We start from the raw sequence: 22,734 nt of genomic DNA, 5'->3' as shown, positions 1-22,734 counted from the left end.
GAGAAATATATTAAATGTAATTCAATAAGAAGGGCATTATGGTCATTTAATGAAATATAGTATAGTTCTTAGGGTATGTTGCAATAAAATGTGATAGTTAAAATTGTTTTATGTACAAAATATAGTTCATTTGCAAATTCAAACATAATTCAAGGACCTATTATATAATCTGCAAATCAGAGGTCTTAAAGCATGGGCTTCTGTGGGCCCCAATTTGATGATTCTTTCCTGGCCCAGCAACAACCAAAAATTCACTATTACTGTATAAATATAGAGAGAGAGAGACTTGAAAAAGAGAGATTCGGCCTTTGGGCCTGTATACCTTACCCCCAAAAAAATTTTGGGCCAATTAAGTCCAAGCTGACAAGAGACTAAAAAAGTGTAAATACAAAATAGATGATGTTGTCAGTGTTGGCCATTTTGATGGAGGTGATAAGAGGCTACTAAGAAAGAACTGAAGTTCGAATTGAAAGCTGGGAATTTTTGTTTTAAAATTCACTTGAAGGAAATCAGTTTCCTCCAATTTCAATTCCGAAACACCGAAACACCAAAGCTAATATATATATATATATATATATATATATATATATAGTTTAGTCTGTAACGTAAAACTGTGAAGGAGTAGATAATGGGTGGATAGAGGACACATAACATGAACAGCTTGAGCATTCATATTAATGTTTTTATTTTTATTTTTATTTTTTTTAATGGAAAAGGAATATGGTTATTCCATGTATATATAAATATATTTCCTTTTGGTATGATGTGAATGAAAAGGCTTGTATAAATGTGAAGTCTTCAACTTTTGGTGTGATCTAAAAATACTCAATAGCCTAACATTTAACATAAAGAAAATGTATTTAGTAAACATGGAATAACCATATTCCTTTTCCATTAAAAAAAAATAAAAATAAAAATAAAAATAAAAACATTAATATGAATGCTCAAGCTGTTCATGTTATATGTCCTCTATCCACCCATTATCTACTCCTTCACAGTTTTACGTTACAGACTAAACTGAACTTCAATCTGCATCCCAATATTTGGTAAGAATCATTAGTACCTCCTTGTAAATCTCCTCATCGTTATGATTTTGGACAGACTCTATCTTATCCAGCCCCTCAGCTTCTTCAATCATTTCAGCATAGTGATTGACCCCTCCAGTAAGACCCATGTTCTTCTCATCTTCTCCAACCTTCAAGATGTTTTCTAGCCCTTTCAAGCAGGCAGACACAATCCTCGGGTCAGAACAAGTTAGAAGATCGCACAATGGCTTGATACATCCTCCATCCACTAGGTATCTATCAGAAACAAATATAATTATTCATTTGTATTGAAATGTTCGATATATACCATTAAGAACTGTAAACAAAATCTAAACATAAAAAGAATATCATACCTCATTTGTGACCAACTGGCAGCAAAAGTAGCATTTGAGATTGCCCAAACAGCCTCTTTCTTGATATCAAACTGTGCATTTTGAAGCAGACGGACCAGAGGATCAATTATGCCAGCATTAATTACAGCCTGCAGAATTTCAAAATCATCCATAAACTATACATAAAATAACTAACAATTAGAAATCACAAAACAGAACAGTTTCTTATAAACAACCAGTACCTGAATCTGCTCCATGTTGCCGGTAGTGATGTTGGAGATGGTCCAACAAGCTTCCCTCTTAATGTTGGTCTCGGACTCATTTGTCAACAGAAGAAGAAGATGACGTAATACGCGTTGGTCGATGATAAACTAGAGGAAGTGAAAGTATAGTCAAGCACCTTCGAATGAAAACTTCACCAATCATAAAAATTAATGTATTCACTTTAATTGATGTATTCATTTTTATTTTTAGGCACTTGACCAAACTGTTGATTGAGCTATAATAAATGGTGCTATTCAACACCTCAATCAGTAGTAACCAATAACCCAAATGTACATTATGACCACTGATATTACTCCTGACTTGCAGTAAACCTAACTAGCTCAAACACCTAAACCTAATTAGTTAAGACATGAAACAATAACATGATAAAATTGTCCATCCATCAAGCTCTACTTCAGTCTATTCAGAGTCGTTCAGCAACTCCATTCTGTGCTTCAGTTGGTGCAGAGAAGAGCCAATAAAAGGATTATGACTCGAAAGTATATGTTACCGCAAGAAAGACTTGGTTATGCTCCACAGTAATATGTTTAGCATGGAAATATAATATCACTTGCATTTGTTTCTCATTTCCAGTTGCAATATTTCCAATGGTACGAAGAGCAAGAAAGATCACCGACGGCGAAGAAGGGTGACTGAAAATTCCGAAACAAAGAAAATGTTAGTCTTAGTATGCATAACAACTACCAGAAAAGACTAAAAATTCCATAAACCAAAGTACCCAAAAACCATATAAAATTAAATAAAATCCTCACTCCAAAAGCTCGACGAGCTTGGGGATCACTCCCGAATCCACAACCGTTTGTATGTCATCATGTGTGCCGTTGGAGAGGTAAGCGATAGCTCGACACGCTTCCTGCAACACCTCTATATCTGCCAACTGAATGAGACGAATTGGCAGTGCCTCTTGTGTCTGCAATATTTTAAAACATAAAAACCAGAAATATAAAAAAATGCTTAATTGGATCAACTATACTCAAGCAGCACGTATCTGACATGCAAGTACCTAAAAACATGGGAGAAAATTCGAAACAGCAGGTCAGAGAGAACCACCTTATCAAATGCTGGTTGGGGTTTGCCCCCACAAAGATTAGCAAGTGTCCATGTAGCACTTCTCAGCATTGAAGGCTTAGTCTGTCCATAAAATTGCGCCAATAATGGACCCATTGCATTTTGGTTTAGGATCTTGTCGCGAGTTCCAGGCAAATCTGCAGCTATATTTCCTAAAGCCCAAATGGCCTACAATGAAACGAACCACACACCCATTATTAATTTATATCGCAAATGCAAAACTATAAGCTAAAACTAAAAGTAAGAAAAAAAACCAAGAACAGTTATGTACCTGCTCCCGGATGTCATATCTAGGAGATTCTAGTAATTCAATAAAAACAGGGATGGCCCCGTGAGCAATTACCACCTTTGTATGCTCGGATGTGCCCGCCGCAATGTTTGTGAGGCACCAAGCCGCCTCAAACTATAGAAAACATTGTGAACATAAAGAATAAAACTAAAAGACTTTCATCTTAGACATAACATGTTGTACCTGAAGTTGTGGATGGTCTTTCATCCCAAGAAACTTGACAAAATATGGAAGAACACCAGACTTGATGACTTGTTCGATTGGAGGATAGAATTCTGATAAAAAGCTAAGGTTAAGATTGATCTTCAAATCATAAAACACTAAACTTCATATGCACAAACTCTCACCTTCTGTCAAGAGTTCCTTCAATTTAGCAGTCATCTGAAGCTGCCGATCGGGATCATTAGACAAAACCCCTGAAATCATTGTAGGTAGCTGTTCCAACTGCAACAGAAACCGAATATTTCCACAAACAGGCTGTTATTAAATTTCGCACAATTGCTTATATATATTTAACATTTTAAATTGATATAATTAATAATTGAATTTCAATAATTCCAATGTACAACAATTCAACAACATAGACTCTAATGGCATTTCAAGAATATCAATCAGATCCAATATACCAATTAGTAATAGCATTTATCAAAATATATTTATGTGTATATATATAGGGTTCGCATTTAGCATAGACTCTAACCTCTTCAAATTCTAATCATAATATATTAAAACAAAAACAAAAAAAAAAAACAAACAAACAAACAAACAAGAGATACCTTCTTCTGGATCTCATTATACTCCAAAATGGAGTGCCCCTGCTGGCGTTTCTTCTGCAAGGTAGATTCTCGTTCTTTCTTCCTCAAGTCCGTCATTTCAGATTTCCGTCGACTTACATAACTTCCCGGAACGAGTGACTTGTATTGTCTGAACGACATTGTGAGAGAGGCGTAAGAAAAAGTATGGTAGCTAGGGTTTTAGAAGGATGGTGAGGAAAACTAGAGAGGCGTAAGAAAAGGTTTGGCTAGGGTTTTTGAAGGTTTTAAATAAACAATCGTTTAATTAAAACTAGCACTTGTTCTAAGTTCGTGGCATATATAAAATAGATTAAATTCTTTCTTTTTTGGGAAATAGATTAAAAAAATGCAACAGTGATTGGCATGACCTATTTTGATAAGTGTGTAGCACATTAACTGCAATAATAATAATAATAATTATTATTATTATTTACACATAACCGGCTATTCAAAATCCTGCAAGTCAAAGGCCAAAATGGAAGACATTCTAATTCCATTTAGAAAGAAATTATTAAATGGTTTTGATTCATAAATCTTTAGTAGGTTAGTTAAATTCAATTGAGTCACACTAACCATTACCAAAAGAATGGTAGTCATGACCGAGCAAATCAAGCAAGAAAATCAGCACAACAATTGTAACATTTTTTTTATATAAACAAGTGAAAAAGCATGGGAGAAATGGCACTGGGAACTGAAACCCATTCATTTGTAAAACCCATTTAAATAAGTTCAGCCAAAAAATAGGCCCAATCCAAAATTCCATTTAGTAAAAAGAATAATCCGGACTTTACAATTAGGCCCAGGCCCAGGCCCAAGCCCAAGCCCAAATCCTAAACTTAGCTTATTTAAACTTCAATTGGTTTCAACATTTTTTTCTATGTAGGACAAACACTTCCCACATTTTGCATACCCATTTAGACTTATCAAGACACCACACTTTGAAACTAATTTCTCATTCACCCAGAAACGAATTTGAGAAAATAAATATACCGAACGCTTTCGTTTATAGATTCACATAAAATTCTTAGCAATTTCATCCAAAGTTTCTGTTTTGTATACTCCGTTTCCAACAATCCCCCACATGAATGGAAATTAGCATCAATTGCAAATGAAAAAGATACAGACACTAAAGAGAGTACTATTAGAAGGTAACTGCATCGGGATCGGTAGCTTTTGGCCTTGAACCTTCCCTAGTGTATTACTATGGAATTACTGGCTAACCAGTGAACATGATGTCTTGAACTATTCAGCCTTTGATGTAAACTAAAACAATAGCAAACACACAGTTCCTTCTCGCACAAAATCGGTTCTCACGGTTGTGTTCATATGGCCCTAAACAACTCCTGGTATTTCATGAGCGCTCTAGAAAACTTAGCCTTAGAAGTTCTCATAGAAGCGGCCCCACTTTACACTCATATAGATGATTTCTTATTAAGAATATCCTACTATACCCCACTTGAATTTTTAAGGTATAAGAGTCATTAAAAGCATAGTTTATCTTACTTATCGTTGTAGGTAACACTATCTCATTATAGAAATGGGTAGAAGATTAAATCTTTCCAGTGCTTCTGGTGAGCCATTTAGAATTTCTGTTATCCCTTTGAACCTAGATCTTGGGATCTCCAGTCAACTAAGATGACTCGTTAGCTTTCGGCTTTAATCCCATTCCCCTCGATGAACTATACACTTGCTCTCTTGTCAAACCTTTTGTAAACGGATCCGCTAAATTATCTTTTGACCCGATATAATCTATTGAGATTATCCCACTTGAGAGTAATTGTCTAATGGTATTATGTCGTCGACGTATTTGTCGAGACTTACCGTTATATATATTACTTTGTGCCCTTCCAATTGCTGATTGACTATCGCAATGTATACATATAGCGGGCACAGGTTTAGGCCAATTTGGAATATCTTCTAAGAAATTACGAAGCCACTCAGCTTTTTCACTAGCTTTATCCAAAGCAATAAATTCAGATTCCATAGTGGATTTGGCAATACAAGTTTGTTTTGAAGATTTTCAAGATATGACACCTTCTCCAATAGTAAAGACATAACCACTTGTGGATTTAGAATCCTTCGTATCTGATATCCAATTAGCATCACAGTATCCTTCAAGTACTGCTGGATATCTAGAATAATGTAATCCATAACTTATGGTATATCTTTAATACCTTAGAACCCTAATTATTGCAGTCCAATGGTTATTTCCTGGATTACTTGTATATCTACTCAATTTATTAACTGAGTATACTATGTCTGGTCGTGTGCAATTCATCAAATACATTAAGCTTCCTATAATGCATAAATACTCAAGTTGTGATATGTTAGGACCAGTATTTTTAGATAAATGAAGATTTACATCAACATGAGCCTTTACAAGACTACTATCTTCTTTATTAAACTTTTCTAATATTTTTCCAATATAATGAGATTGAGATAATACTAAACCATCTGATACTCTAGAAATCTTGATTCCTAGTATGACATCAGCTATGCCTAAATATTTTATATCAAAATTTTTGGTCAACATCTTTTTAGTAATTTTGATTATAACATCATTACTACCCATTACTAGCATATCATCCACATATAGGCACACAACGATAAATCCATTTTGAGTGTTTTTCACATAAACACATTTATCACACTCATTAATTTTAAAACCATTTATAAACATCACCTTGTCAAATTTTTCATGCCATTATTTAGGTGTTTGTTTCAATCCTTATAAGGATTTTACAAGCTTGCACACCTTCTTTTCTTTTCCTGGAACTATAAAACCTTCAGTTTGTTCCATATAAATTTCCTCCTCTAATTCACCATTCAAGAATACAATCTTAGCAACAATTTAATGTATTTCTAAATTTTGCAATGCTGCAATAGCTAATAACAATCTAATGGATGTTATTCTTGTGACTGGTGAATATGTATCAAAATAATTCAAGCCTCCTTTTGCCTATATCCCTTAGCAACAAGTCAGGCTTTATATTTATCAATTAAACCATCATGCTTCATCTTCCTCTTGAAAATCCACTTATACCCTAAAGGTTTAGTACTAGGAGGAAGATCCACTAGCTCCCAAGTATGATTTTGCATGATGGATTCAATTTCACTATTTATGGCTTCTTTCCATAAAGAAGCTTCAGGAAAACACATAACTTCCTTATAGTTTTGTGGCTCATTCTCCAATATATATGTCAAAAAATCAGACCAAATGACTTAAACGTTCTACCTCTTTTACTACGTCTAGGTTCTTCCTTATTTTCATCATCTATAGACTCTTGGTCTATAGTATATTGTATATTACTATTAGCAATATCATGATTTCTTTTAAGAGGATTTTAACATGGAAATATATCCTCAAAGAAATAAGCATTATTGACTCAATAATTGTATTGACATGGATATCAGGAATGTTTGATTTATGCACAAGGAAACAATATACATTATTATTCTGTGTATAGCCTATAAAATTACCATCAAAGGTTTTTGGTCCTATCTTAACTTTCTTTGGAGTAGGAACCGCAACCTTAGCTAGACACCCCCACACTTTTATATGAAGGTTTTTGACATTTCCATAATTCATAAGGTGTCACATTTGTTTTCTTTTGAGGTATATTGTTGAAAACATAATTAGCAAAAAGCAAAGCTTTCCCCCACAAATTCTGAATTAAACCAGAACTTATCAACATAGCATTCATCATTTCTTTTAGGGTACGATTTTTGCGTTCAACAACACCATTTTGTTGAGGTGAATAAGGTGCGGTAGTTTGGTGAATAATACCATGTTCTGAGCAAATGTCAGCGAATGGTGCTTCGTATTTACCACCTCTATCACTTCTAAACACCTTTATCTTTTTGTCAAGTTGATTCTCAACCTCATTCTTGTAATGTTTAAACATTTCCAAGGCTTCATCTTTGTTTCTTAACTAGTATACATAACAGTATCTTGTACAATCATCAATAAAAGTAACGAAATACTTTTTCCCACCTCTGGTTGGCATAGATTTAAAGTCATATATATCACTATGAATTAATGCTAGAGGTTCAGTACTTCTCTCTATAGAATGAAATGAGGTTCTAGTCAATTTTGCTTATACGCATGTTTGACATTTTTTATTTAAATCAATACTAAATTTAAGTATAGAATCCATGTTAATTAATCTATGAATCGTATCATAATTAACATGTTCTAACCTTCCATGCCACACATCAGATGACTCAATCATATACGAAGAAACATTTGCTTTATTTTATTAATAGATTTGGGTACAACAGTTATTACATTGAATTTGAATAATCCATCAATAAGGTACCATTTGCCCACATACACCCCATTCTTAGTAAGCACAAATTTATCAGATACAAGTACCAGCTTGAATCATTTCTTTCTTAGGAGTGATCCAAAGACCGAGTTCTTCCTGATGTTTGGTACATGCAGCACATTATTCAGAGTGATCTCTTTCCCCGAGGTCATCAGCAGCTTAATTTTTCCTTGTCTTTCAACCTTTGCAGTAAAAGAGTTTCCCATGTAGAGTTGTACTCCATGATCTATAGCTTCATAACTAATGAACATCTTCTTTTCTGAGCAAACATTACAAGTAGCCCCTGTGTCTACCCACCATTAGCAAATAAGCATGCCTTTTAAAACCGTAAACACATTAGCAATTAAGCAAGTAAACATGTTTCTCAGGTAAAAAACACTTTAACACATAAACAATGCAATCCACCTTCCACACAACCCTAGGTCGGCCTCTACCCGTCGTCCTATTAGTTTTCGAACCTCAGGCTTTGATACCAAATTTGTAACGACCCGAGCCCGATGGTCCGTATCGCTAACTGGTTCCTTATCCGAACCCGAGGTCAACTAAGGACACTACCGTCCTTTCCTATGTCAATACATAATGATAAAAATAAAAATAATAATGGGATCATAGCTACAAAATATGTCAAAACAGTCCACTAACTCGTCAAAAAAACTGTAGAGGAGCGTCGTCCGCCACTTCCCTTTCATATCATGAAAAATGTTAATAATAAAATGGGGTGAGCCACAGCTCAGTAGGAAGTGTCTAAGACATGCATCTTACGACCCCATGAATCCATATAAGGAATATAATACAATGGGATCATGCCTCGGGGAAAGCAAGTAAAGCAACGGTGATATCAACAAATATATATGCAAATCGTCTAACCACCAAATATACAATGTATGCCAACGCAATGCCATGCCATGCAATGTCGCTCCCCATTTCTGAAACAATACCGTTTCAACTTGCAAACGGTTAGTGCAATCCGACCCAAGGCATCATGAATAGAGGGTTGACTAACTATCTACGACCACAAGACACCTCCAAGACGTCGCATCCGGCCTAGTTAACTCAACCATACTCTATTCTAGACTACACTAACAACACAGACCACTAGACGCCTCTTAGGCATCCGGTTTTCGCAAACACCTTTGAAAATATTTTCCTAAAAATAATTTCATTTATTTTCAAAATAAACTTTTCCCTTTACTTTCCCAATGGTAATGCATGAATTATGCAATTCCTTCAATGCTATGACAATATAAAAATTTCGTACATATCATCCACATCAATTAGACATGTTTAAAATATGAATTTCCACACAATATCACATTCTTACATTTTGAATTCATGGCATTTTACATACTTTCAATTTGCAAATCCAACAACTTAAATACATAAGGCTTAAATTAACACCATTTAAGCATGTATCATCTCAACAAAAAGACTACAACATAATCACACACTTTCTACAAAATAAAAAAAATCATGTATACAATATATAAATTACATCTCAAGAATTTAGCACAATATAAGCATGCTTGTACATCAATTAAAAGAGATTTACTCACAAAGCTCAACGAAATGGGTATTAGAACACCCCTACCTCAATTTTGTAGAAAATCCTCAAATGGTTTCAAATTTTCAGAATTCTTAAGAGTGGCCAAAAGCTGAAATTGCTCACATTAACTTGAAGATTTCACCGAGCTCTTCGATTTGCCGCAAATGACACCCAAAAACTCCAAGGAATGAAAGAGAAATTGAAGCTTGAATTTTGCAAAAGAAAAAAAAAAAAAATAGAAAATAGAAAGGAGAGAGAGAGAGAACCAAATCGAGAGAGAGAGATAAGGTGTGACCAAATAATAGCCTTTTGGCCAATAAAAGCAATTATGGTGGGTCCCACCATTTTTTTTTCTTTTTCTTTTATTTTCCTTCTAATTTTTTCACCACAAAATTATATATATGCACACAACCATATAAAACTCACATAAACACATTAAATAAAATATATGAGATGCAAATGGACCCAACTAAAATCCCCGTATGCAACAATTATGGTAGCAGGTCCCACACGGGACCGTCCGGTCTGGAAAACGAAAAAATGCAAAAATGACAACCATTACATTTCAAAGAGTCCAGAACTCAAGAAAATGCCCCAAATAACTCTCTGACACTCCAAGCACACCCCACGGTGTCTAGCACGCAACACGTGAAAAGATGCAAATGCCCTCGAAAAATCAAAAAATTCTAGAAAATAAAAAATGATAAAAATTGGAAACATTATAGAATTGGTCTTTACAATAATCCTTTAAGGACTGTTTGGCATCTTAGTGAGTTGGTACTACCTTTTATAGGTCCTAGAACTAGTCAAGATTCCCCTCATGTGTAAATTGAGACATACATCAACCTTCACAGTGGATGAACTCACCATGTTCAGAATAACACATGGTGGTGACAGTTAGGATTTGGCCATTGTCATCATACACGAACCCTTTTTTGGATTGCTGATAAGTGCTTAAATGTTGCACATTTCAGCACCTAAGTTAGGGTATTTCAGTCTTTGCATCTATCTTAATTTCATGTGTTTAGTCCTAATTTATGTTTATGTGTATTTCAGGGCAATAAAGTTAAAATGAGCTAAGAACGGTCCATTAAAGCCTTTTTGGAGTCAAGCAAAGATATTCAGAACAAGTTTAGAAAATGACAAAAAGAGGTCGTAGCCCATTGCTCGTATAGTGTGTTTATTCTTCGAAAACGGTCAATCTCGGGCCTTTGATGATGTTCCCAAAGATAAAGAAGCAAACCAATTAGCCCGGAGCCAAAATGGAGCTAAATAAGGCTTAAAGGAAATTTCCAACTTTTGGGGGGATCGATCCCCCAGGGTGGGGGATCGATCCCCCAGGACTTGGCAATATTACAGATTTTTTTTATTGTTTGGGCTTATTTTGTGAACTATTAGCTTTAATAGGGTTGTTACTTAAGGCCCAGTGAGCCATTAGATTTGTGTTAGTATTTATTTTATTTAGGTGAATATTATTAGAATTATTAAGTGAATTAATTATTATTCTGTATCGTATTTTTTTTCTCTTTGGAAAAACACGGGAAAGAGGAGAAAAAGCAAGAACAGGCTAGGGTTTTGAGAAGAAGCTCAGAGATGATGAATCCAAGGATGGAGATTGTTCTGTCTTCAACTCCATCAACCATGAGTGGCTAATTCTCCTACTTAGGGTTGGATAAACCCTAAGCATGTAACCTATTCTCTCTCTGTTTTCATACTTTTTGGGGATTTATTTATGTAATTGATGTATAGGCTTGAATAACATGATTTAATTCCTTCAATTGTTTATTCGTATTAATCTCATGTTGTCTTATGTGTTATTGATGAATAAACAAATTATACACTTGAATTCCTTGTAAATTGATTCTTGTGATGTCTATGCATGTGGTTAATTAGTTGTAATCGTGTTCAAATTGATGAAAAATTACTTTTATTTGATGGATGGCACTACATGTTTAGGTTAATTTATTGTCTAATTAGTTTTAAATTCATGTTTAATTAGTTTAATTTAAGATTAATTAATTTAATTGCAATTCAATTATTAGATAAGTAGACCATCCATACTTATGTTTGAATTCTATACTTTTTGTCACAATTGCATTATCTTCTAAATTAATGTAAGCTAGAATTGTAACTTGAATTGATGGACCATTCTTTGGATTGGTGAATTGCATTACACTTAATTTATTTGTCATTAGGTATGCAATTCAAGCTTGAAATTGATGCTTCATACTTTTCTTTGCAAGTATTAACTACATTAGAATTACATTTAATTATTTCCCCAATTAGTTGAAAGTGAGTGAGTTAAGGAATGTGCTTAGTGGTGAATCCTACACCCTAAGTGTAATACCCCTAATTTTGTAAGGGTTATAATTGGAATTTTAATATTTATTTTATTATTTTTGTTATTTATTTTAATTATTTTTGGTATTTATGTGGCTAGGTGCTTAATTGTTTTATTATTATTTTTTTTTTTTCATTTGATTTAAATTTAAATTTTGTATTTGAAGTTGCCTTATTGGATTAATTATTCTATTTAGTTTGATTGTGTTTTATTTTTCTATGATTGTGTTAGGTTCGGTTTAAATGCTGTGTGATTTTATTTATGGAGTTAAAGGAGCTAATTAGGTTTAAATTATAAATGAATTAAATTGTAATGTTAATTAGGGTTTGAGTTTGGTACATCTCACGCCGACTAGAATTAAGTTTTCCATCGTGGATTAGGATTTGGGTTTAGGGTTTCTTGGGGCTTATATATATATATACTGCTATGGTCTTCAAAGGGTGGAAACCTTATACACGTACAATATAATTGACAGAGAACAGAGAGGGAACAGAGAGAGATGGTGAGGAAAACAGAGAAGGAGACGAGGGTTTTGGCCAAGAATTAAGGCTGAACCAAGGAGAGAAGGAAGGGATGCTGCTCATGAGTTGAACCTAGGGCAACAATGGAGTGGATGATAGTCAAGAGGTCACCGGAAAGTCTGGACAGAGGACGGCAAACTAAAGTTACAGAGGCAAGTTCTATTCTATCTCTCTCCCTTTGGCTTGTGTTCTGTGCATTCATAGCTGTTCTCTAGGGTATTAAACGGATCATGCATACTTAGTATATGATAAATTAATTATCTATAGGGGTTGAAATTAAACTGAAATCATTTTATTTTTAAGTTTGGTTTCACTATTAAATCTATACGCATGCTAAATCGGTAGCACGTTTAATCTCTGTATTTGTTTGCAACCATTGAATATAAAATAGGGGAGTGCTACTTGGGTTATATAAAACTCATGGGGTCAGTTTTATCCTATTTAATTATGTGTTGCAATTTAATCTGTTTCAGTTTGTGCTTATTGAGTTTCAGTGTTAGTCTTTAAGCATATTCTATTTGGTAAGTGTTCTAAGATTTTTCAATGATGCCCACCAGTGTAACTAATGTTTAAGATGTTACTGGATACTCCTAGAACCCTTAGAATCAGTTTTATAAATCAACTGAATGGTAGAAATATGCCAGAGATGAAGCAGAGGGTCGGTGCCAGAGCAAAAAAGGGAACGGAGCTCTCAAATAAGGTGAGAGCCGGCTCCAGGAAGTTGGGAGCCGGCTCCCCCTTCATTGAGCCGGCTCCAAGAGTATAGGAGCCGGCTCCAAAGTGTTTTGGAGCCTGCTCAACTTGTCTAGAGCCGGCTCCACTTTTCTTTTATGTTCTGTGGTTAGTTTTAACGCATTGTTTAATATTTTTGGCACTGTTTGAGTTCAAATTAGACTTTCTGAACTGTGTTGAGTTAGGGAAAGGTTTTTAAAAATTAATTCATGGAGTTTTTAAGCCTTAGGGTGCATTAATTTAACTATATGTTAATGTTTTAAACCGTAGGAAAATATAAGGCAAGTCGCAGGCAGTTTACGGATTTAGCGGATCGAAAGGATTTAACTGTGCAAACTGTGTCCAAAAATTAAAAAGAGTTGGAACATGGATTCTAAACATTATACCATGCTATCTTTAATAAATTAAGGTCTTAGTACTCATGAATTTAACCGTAGAAAAGTATATAACAGTACAGGCGGTTAACGGATGGAATGAGCTTAATTGCTTAAGTAAACTTTAGCAATTTAACGAAATATTATTATAATTATAAATCTTAATTTTTGGTGGCATGCTAGGACCATTTAATTAACAAGTTTGGACTATGTATAGTTTGGACATTATTGGTTAAGATATTAAATTCTTTTCTGCAATACATGGATGTAAGATTTGAATTACAATTGCTCTAATATTAAGCATTACACTGCAATTATTTGGGTTAGGATTTGGATTTAAATTGCTGAACCAGTACTTAGGCTTTATAAATCTAATTCAATGCTTGGCCTGGAATTAATTGAGGAATTATATTTATATTTTCTGTCAATTAACAGGATGGATGCTGGATTTTAACTTAATGAGTTACTAAACTTTGTCTTGTTTAATTACATAAATGGATTTGTTTTTGGATATTAATTGCTGAACTATTATTAATAGTCTATAATTGTTACATGATCGTGGATTTAATTGCTGAATTATTATATGTTCTGTCAATTACATGGATATGGAGGATTGTATGAACCGGTATGGGACGGTGTCATACTAGGTTTGGACAGCACCAGTTGCTAAAGTCCTACCTATACTGGAATAAGGGTTCGGATGATTAAAACAGAATCCACCCTAAATACTTAAGTCTGTGCAGTTGAATAAGCTGAACGACTTACTGAATTTCTTATGGATGAATGCGAATGGATTTTAAATATATTATTATGTTACCGTGACAAGAGCATTAGTCTTAAAGTCAACGGTTAGGGTGCATGTATCACCTAGAATGGATATGGGTTTAATTAAAACAATAAATCCTAATTTTATGTCGTGTCATGGCAACAAATCAGTTGAGCGGCACTACATTGGTTTGGATGGAAATTTATATATATAAATTATGGTACCGCGATTTGAGTTTGAGTCTCATAGTCGACGGTTAGGGTGCGTATATGCAGTAGGATGCGTAGCTAGCTATGTTGGTTGAAGTATACCCTGTTAGGCTTAGGTAGTCATGCCCACTCAGGTGCGTATTGCATGTTACCTTCTATTCAGGTTGAGACCCTCAGCATTGTTGGTGAGAGTCCTGTAGTGTGGATATATGTTTATCTATTACGGACTATATAGATATGTTTGAGACGTCTAGGATGTATCTGCGTATCGGGTCTCTGTTTGGATTGTAGTTAGGATAGAACTTGTTCGTGAGCCTGACCCACTATTATTTTTCAGGTAACGGACGGTTCCAGGTCTTAGAGCTTGTTCGTGGCGAGCAGAGATGACTACTCATTCTACCGACGATGTAGGGGGTTCTTCATGGTTTAGCAGTGGAATTCTTTTTAGTTGTTCGCTTTCCAGTATTGGCTTTTGTTTAGGGGTCCACCAGATGGATTCCCGAGTTATATTATAATTGGAGAAGTTGGATGTAACAGACTAGTTCTTATTTATAAGATTTATTCTGAAGTTTTCAATAAAGGATTTGCATTTAGTTTCTTTCCAACGAATTTTTATTTACTCATGTTTATCTTAATTATATTCTGTGTTCGATTATTGCTAATTTGTTTGATATCCTCGGGTAATCGGGCGTGGGCCTGGCCAACCCGCATCCGAAAATCCGGGGGTATCACACTAAGTCTCTTTCCAATCTTTTATACTCTACTCTTTATTTGTATTATTAAGTTTAAAATTAGTCTAATCACAAAACCAAACCTTTTTAGTAATCACATAAGCACTAAAGTAAAATTCAATTCTGAAAAACCTATAATTGTTTAGATCTCTTGGGACGTTCCCTGCTCACTTCAGACTCCATAATATAAGTGTTTAGTGGTTTTATAAATTTTAAAATATGGTGTCTACTTGACATTATTTCTAAACCTAAAGTGTTGTGCATTATTTTGTGCGCACGCTCGATCGCACCATAGTTTTGGCGCCGTTGCCGGGGATCTAACGGTTTTTAAAAGAATTGAATTAGACATTAGTTCTTTATTGATTGTTTACTTTTAAGTCATTTTAATTTTTATTTTCTCATTTGATTTGTCAATTAGGTACTTGAAGCAAAGTGGAGCAAACGCTGGATTTGGAAGCAATTAAAAAAAAAAAAAATTTGAAGTTGCTTAAGGACCATTTGTAAGTTTCTCTTTAATTTTTGTGCTTAATTGTTTACTATCTTGCATGCTTTGGACAGCCCAATTGGAGGCTTAAATTGAATTGTTTTATTTTTAAGTCTAAGCATACCTTCTTGTAGAAGGCATCGGCCCGTGTGGAGGCATTTATTTGTTTTAAGTGCATTGATATTATTTAGGAGTTTGGGAACATCGTATGTGAAGGTTGAAATTTTGAAATGTTGGTGTGGTGACTTATTCTAGTGCATGCATGGTCGTAGATCACTAAATCGTCCTCTTGCTCCTGTAAATCAAAATCTCGAAATTTTTCTTCGACGTTTAAGAAGTAGTACTAAGGCTAGTCATCTTAATCTTTCAAATTTTGATCTTCCATCACCTTTAATGGAAGACCCAATAGATCCAATTGAAGATCCCATTGTAGATCTTGGTCATGTGGATCATAATGGTGTGCACCACCCACCATAAGTTCATATTGTGGATCCTCAAGGTGTGCGTCCACCCTTGGGAATGCCACAACCAGTTAATCATGTGGTGCAACAACCTAATTTAGGGATGCCAAGGCCAAATGTTGTTCCCCCAATTGGTGAGCAACAACAACAATATGTTCAAATGGCATACCCTCAACAAGGTCAAATGGCATATCATCAACAAGGTCAAATGCTATATCCTCCTCTCAATCCTCCAATGGTCCTTAGGGATCGTTACACTCCAAATCAATATAATGCACCCACTTGCATTCAATTACCAAATTTCCGTGCTCATCATTATGAGATTAAGGCTTCCATCATTAACATGTGCCCCATTTTCTATGGGTTGAGCAATGAAGAGCCTTATAAACATTTAGATGAGTTCTTGGAAGTTTGTTCCACCGTGAAAATCACGGATGTTCCGGAAGAAATCCTAAAAATGAAGTTTTTCCCTTTCACTCTTCGGGATAAAGCTAAATATTGGTTTAACAACTTGCGGCCAAATACAATCACCTCTTAGGCACAATTGCAACAAGAGTTCCTAAAGAAGTATTACCCTGCAAGTCGAACCGATGCCATGAGAACTTCCATTCGTGAATTTAAACAACAAGAAGGAGAACCCCTTCATGAAGCATGGGAACGTTTGAATGACTTGCTACGGAAGTGTCCACATCATGACATTCTTAAGTGGCAATTAGTTCAATGTTTCTTTTCAAGTTTATCCGATGCTAATAAAGGCATTATTGATGCTTCTTGTGGCGGAAGCTACATAGAAAGAAATGAAGATGAAATTTGGTTTCTTTTCGAAAAAAATGAGTGAAAACTCAATGCATAGATCTTCATCTTCTAGGGGTGGTCACTTAGCAAATATGGGAGGCAAGAAAGCTCTAAATCAAATAGACTCTTCCATGGAAATTGCCGCCGAGGTCAAAAATCTTACTCAAAGATTTAATAAATTCCTTTTGAATCAAGGTCCGGCAATTCAATCTTATTCTCATCCTTCCAATGAAATGTGCATGACTTGTTCTAGTTACACTCACCATACTTCAAATTGCCCTCTTGGACAAGTCATACCAAGTGAGTCTCAAGAACAAGTAAATGTAGCTTTCATTCATCAAGGGAATAACCCTTATTCCAATACTTACAATCCGGGGTGGAAAAATCATCCTAACTTTGCATGGAGAAATCAAGGAGACAGTGCAAACCCTCCTCAAAATCAAGGTTACCAAACAAAGTATGTTCCCCCACATCTCCAAAATTAAAATCAGAATTCTCAAGGTTACCGTCCTTTATTCTATCCTCAGAATGTGAATCAATACTCTCAACCTCAAGCATTAAATTCTTAATCCTATTCTCAACCTCAAGTATCAAATTCTCAATCTTACTCTAATCCAAATCAAGCGCTTCCTAAAAGTTCTGCTTTTGAGGACAAGGTCTTACAAGCCTTAGGTGATCTTCGAAAAGATAATCAATTGTTTCATTCTCACTCTCAATCAATTGCAAAGCTTGAAGCTCAAATTGGGCAATTAGCTAATTCTTTAAATGTGTGAGAGAGAGGTAAGTTGCCTAGTCAAACTGAGACCAATCCTAAGGGGTAATTTATGGCGCAAGCAAGTCCTTCATCAGAATTTTCTGGAAATGAGCAAGTTCAAGCAATTACTACCTTGAGGAGTGGTAGGAAAGTGGATAATAAGGTAGAGGTACCTAAGGAGGATAATGAACTGAAGCAACCAAGTGGTAGCATCCGTCCCATTCCAAATCCTATTCCTATTTCTTTGGATGCTAGTGGTTCCAAAATGGACATTTCGTCATCTTCATCACAATCTCCCCAATTAGAGAAGCCTTATGAGCCAAAAGCTCCATTTCCTTAAGCTTTGAGAGAGACTTCATCATTTGGGAGACAAGAAGGGAAAATTCATGATATGATGGAAGTGTTTAAACAAGTAAAAATCAATCTTCCTCTTCTAGATGCAATTAGGCAAAGTCCACCTTATGCAAAGTTCTTGAAGGACTTGTGCACACAAAAGAGGAAGAGCAAGGGAAGGGACCTTAAGAAAGTGCTTTTAACAGAACAAGTGAGTTCCATCATTCTGTCTAACACTCCTCCTAAGTTTAAGGATCCGGGTGCTCCGACCATTTCTTGTGTTATTGGAAACCAAGAGGTTCGTAGAGCTCTCCTTGATTTAGGTGCAAGTATCAATCTCATTCCATACTCTGTTTACTTGCAGTTAGGATTAGGGGACTTGGAGCCAACATCAGTAGTAATCCAACTAGCCGATAGATCAATTAAGAAACCAAGGGGAATTGTTGAGGATATTCTAATTAAGGTCGATAAATTTTATTTCCCGGTTGATTTTATGGTACTAGATACTGAGCCAGTCCCTAATCTCACCAATCACATTCCAGTCATCCTAGGAAGGCCATTCCTTGCCACTGCCAATGCCACCATTAATTATAGATCCGGCATTATAGACATCTCTTTTGGCAACATGATGGTTAAACTTAATGTTTTCAATGCAAGTCAACATCCCACAGATGAAAACGAGTGTTTCCTAGTAGATGTCTTAGATGAAACCATAGAGGAGACTCTTCCCTCTATTCTCTCTAAGGACCCTCTTGAGGCGTGCCTTTGTGAAATGTTTGAAAGTTGTGGTTTTTGATACAGAAGGATCCATAAGTGAGGTGAATGCTTTGATGGACTCTGTGGCCACTTTGGATTACCCACCTTGGAAAAGCAAGAAAGAACCTTTTCCTTCACTCTCTAGTACTCCACTAGTTCCATCTCTCATCTCTCCTCCTATTCTTGAGCTTAAGCCCCTTCTATCAAATCTGAAATACGCTTTCTTAGGCCCAAAAGAGACTCTTCCGGTCATCATTGCTTCCAATCTTGAAAATGACCAAGAGAATGATCTTTTGGAAGTGCTTAAAGCTAACAAATAAGCCATTGGATGGAATGTGGCTGACCTAAAAGGCATTGACCCTTTTATTTGTATGCATCGCATACACATGGAAGAGGATGAAAAGCCATTTAGGGATGCTCAAAGGAGATTGAACCCAAATATGAAGGAAGTTGTCATGAAGGAGGTTGTGAAACTTCTAGATGCAGGAATCATTTATCCTATCTCTGATTCCAAATGGGTTAGTCCAACTCAAGTGGTTCCTAAAAAGTCGGGAATCACAGTTGTTGAAAATGCTAAGGGTGATCTCATTTCCAAACGCACCGCCACTTCATGGCGTGTTTGAATAGATTACCGAAAGCTGAATTCTGCCACTAGGAATGACCATTTTCCATTGCCTTTCATTGACCAAATCTTGGAAAGATTGGCTGGGCAACAATACTATTGCTTCCTAGATGGTTACTCGGGGTACAATTAAGTGGCCCTAGATCCATTGGATCAGGAAAAGACCACATTCACATGTCCTTTCGGTACATTTGCTTATCGACGGATGCCTTTCGGATTGTGCAATGCTCCTGCCACTTTCCAAAGGTGTATGATGTCAATTTTTTCAGACATGGTGGAGAAGTATTTAAAAGTCTTCTTGGATGATTTCTCGATTTTTGGGTCCTCATTTGATTCGTGTCTCTAAAATTTTAAAAAAGTGCTTCGAAGATGTCGTGAGACTAATCTTGTGTTAAGTTGGGAAAAGAGCCATTTCATGGTTCAAGAAGGAATCGTGCTTGGATATGTCATCTCTAAAAGAGGAATAGAAGTAGATAGAGCGAAAGTTGAGCTAATTTCTGAATTGTCTCCACCTACCACGGTGAGAGAAATCCGCTCCTTTCTAGGACATGCCTGTTTTTATCGCCGGTTCATCAAAGACTTTAGCAAAATTGCTAGACCCTTGTGCAACCTTCTTGCCAAGGAGACTCCATTTGTCTTTGAAGAAGCATACCTAAATGCTTTTCATCAACTTCGCACTCTTCTATCATCCGTTCCCATCATGCAACCTCCAAATTGGTCCTTACCATTTGAGATTATGTGTGATGCTTCCGACTTCGCAATGGGTGCTGTTTTGGGGCAAAGGGTAGGTAAACTACCATATGCTATATACTATGCGAGTAAGACTTTCTCAGGTGCCCAATTGAACTATTATACCACCGAGAAAGAGTTACTTGCCGTAGTATATGCCCTTGATAAATTTCGATCATATCTCTTAGGATCCAAGGTAATTGTGTTTTCCGATCATGCCGCTCTTAGGCATCTTTTAATGAAAAAGGAAACCAAACCTCGCTTGATAAGATGGATCCTACTTCTTCAAGAATTTGACTTTGAAATCAAGGATAAAAAGGGCTCCGACAATGTCGCTGCCGATCATCTGTCTAGATTAATGGTTGAATCTTCTCCAAATCTTGAAATTCATGAATCATTTCCGGATGAACAACTCTTTCAAATCTCAAATGGGACGTTGCCTTGGTTCGCCGATATTGTTAATTATCTTGTAACCGGCAAACTTCCCATTACTTGGTCAAAACAAGAAAATGACCGATTCTTTGCTACCATCCGGAAATACTATTGGGAAGATCCCATTCTGTTTCGTTATTGCCCGGATCAAATCATAAGAAGATGTGTGCCGGAAAGTGAAGTTCCGAGCGTCCTTGTGTTTTGTCACACACTTGCTTGTGGTGGGCATTTCAGTGGAAAAAAAACCGCTTTGAAGGTTCTTCAAAGTGGGCTCTTCTAGCCCACTATCCACCGAGATGCCTATAACTTTTGCAAGGTGTGTGTTCGGTGCCAAAAGTTGGGATCAATGTCAAAGAAAGACATGATGCCCTTAACTTCAGTCTTCGTTGTTGAAATCTTCGATGTATGGGGCATAGACTTTATGGGACCATTCCCAATGTCTTATGACTTTTAATACATCCTCGTTGCCGTTAATTATGTTTCAAAATGGGTTGAGGCTTGTGCTACCACAACGAATGACCACTCCGTGGTAATTGCATTCGTTAAATCAAATATCTTTGCTCGTTTTGGTATGCCAAGGGCTATGATAAGTGATGGAGGAAAACATTTCTGTAATCAATTCTTAAAGCAACTTTTCTTGAAATACTCCGTCACACATAAAGTGGCCACTCCCTACCATCCCCAAACAAGTGGGCAAGTCGAGGTGTCAAATAGGGAAATCAAGCATATTCTTGAGAAAACTATCAATCTGACCCGAAAAGATTGGTCAAGAAAATTGAACGATGCTTTGTGGGCTTACCGGACAGCTTACAAGACTCCAATAGGCATGTCTCCATATAGACTTGTTTATGGGAAGCCTTGTCATCTTCCGGTTGAGCTAGAACACAAAGCACTTTGGGCAATAAAAAGGCTCAACTTTGATCTTGATAAGGCTGGAAAGGACCGTTTACTCCAACTCAATGAGCTAGAGGAATTGAGAAATGATGCCTATGATAGTTCAAAAATTTACAAGGTAAGGACAAAAGCATTTCATGATAAACATATTGTGAAAAAGTCCTTTGAAGCCGGTCAAAAGGCTTGGTTATTCAACTTTAGGCTCAAATTTTTCCCTGGAAAGCTTCGAACCAAATGGGAAGGCCCTTATCAAATTATCTCCGTCTTACCTCATGAGGCGGTTGAACTTAAAAATCTAAAAGATGAAGGGACCTTCAAAGTTAATGGTCAAAGGCTTAAACCATACATTGATGGACAAACTTTTCAAAGAAATGTGGAATCTGCCCTCTTGGTAGATCCCATTTACTTTAAAGATTGAGAACATCTCACGTCTTTCTAGCGACGTTAAACACTAGTTGTATCGAGTTTCTCCTTCGTTGCATTTTAATTTCCATTTTATTATTATTTTTCCTTTTGTACATTTATGCATTTTTAAATTAAAAAAAAAATAAAAAAAAAATTTTAATTAAAAAAAAAAATTGTAAATGAGTAATGTAGGTTGGTGTTTGATTTTATTTCTATTTTTTTATTATTATTTTTATATATATTTCATGTTAGTTTTGATTTATTCAAAAATATAAAAAAAAAAAAAATTTAAAAAAAGTATTAATTAGTATAGGTTGATAAGTGATTTTATTTCAATTTTATTTATTATTATTATTATTTTTATTTTTTTTATCTATTTTTCATTTTAGTGTATATATTCTTTTTAGTTTTGTTTTGTTTTATTTTTTTTTTGAAAAAAAAATTGAAAAAAAAAAAAAAGAAAGATCGATCCCCAAAATGGGTGGGAGATCGATCCCATTTTCTTGGCAGAGAGTAACAAAAAAATAGGCCAAGTGGATTGATCCCCGTCCAAAGGGATCGATCCCATTTTACTTGTATTTCTCCCTTCTCATTAAACAATGAAGTGGACATTTTTTGCTTAAAATTGTCGATCCCCCATCAAAGCAGATCGATCGCACCTTAGCCCTTGAAACCACAAATACATTCCTCTCTTCTGTTGCTTGAAAATC

General features: G+C 35.6%; 1 protein-coding gene and 1 non-coding gene across 2 annotated transcripts; both read right to left on the bottom strand.

Annotated features, from left to right (window-relative positions):
- Nucleotides 1–803: 803 nt before the first annotated feature.
- On the bottom strand, nucleotides 804–4,059 carry LOC132300096 (importin subunit alpha-4-like). Its single transcript, XM_059797038.1, has 10 exons — nucleotides 3,797–4,059; nucleotides 3,368–3,464; nucleotides 3,204–3,295; nucleotides 3,003–3,134; nucleotides 2,714–2,899; nucleotides 2,416–2,573; nucleotides 2,154–2,295; nucleotides 1,621–1,749; nucleotides 1,400–1,527; nucleotides 804–1,301 (listed from the first exon to the last, which is right to left on the bottom strand). The coding sequence occupies exons 1-10, from the start codon at nucleotides 3,953–3,955 to the stop codon at nucleotides 1,025–1,027; spliced, it is 1,500 nt and encodes a 499-aa protein (XP_059653021.1). The 5' UTR covers nucleotides 3,956–4,059; the 3' UTR covers nucleotides 804–1,024.
- Nucleotides 4,060–16,896: 12,837 nt separating this feature from the next.
- LOC132301896 (small nucleolar RNA R71) lies at nucleotides 16,897–17,003 on the bottom strand. Its single transcript, XR_009480668.1, has one exon. It is a non-coding gene; the product is annotated as a small nucleolar RNA R71 (small nucleolar RNA).
- Nucleotides 17,004–22,734: the final 5,731 nt, after the last annotated feature.

Source organism: Cornus florida, unplaced genomic scaffold, assembly GCF_030987335.1.
Source record: "Cornus florida cultivar Cherokee Brave unplaced genomic scaffold, ASM3098733v1 CherokeeBrave_3.0.0_Hap2_Chr03, whole genome shotgun sequence".
NCBI classification, from domain to species: Eukaryota; Viridiplantae; Streptophyta; class Magnoliopsida; order Cornales; family Cornaceae; genus Cornus; species Cornus florida.
Note: the sequence above shows the minus strand (reverse complement) of the source record. Positions and strands in the feature narration are given on the sequence as shown.

Coding starts and splice junctions, on each gene's coding strand:
- LOC132300096 (XM_059797038.1), bottom strand. CDS start 3,955: ATGTCGTTCAGACAATACAAGTCACTCGTTCCGGGAAGTTATGTAAGT. Junction 2,574..2,713: donor CCCAACCAGCATTTGATAAG/GTGGTTCTCTCT, acceptor AAAATATTGCAG/ACACAAGAGGCACTGCCAAT. Junction 1,528..1,620: donor GCAACATGGAGCAGATTCAG/GTACTGGTTGTT, acceptor GAAATTCTGCAG/GCTGTAATTAATGCTGGCAT.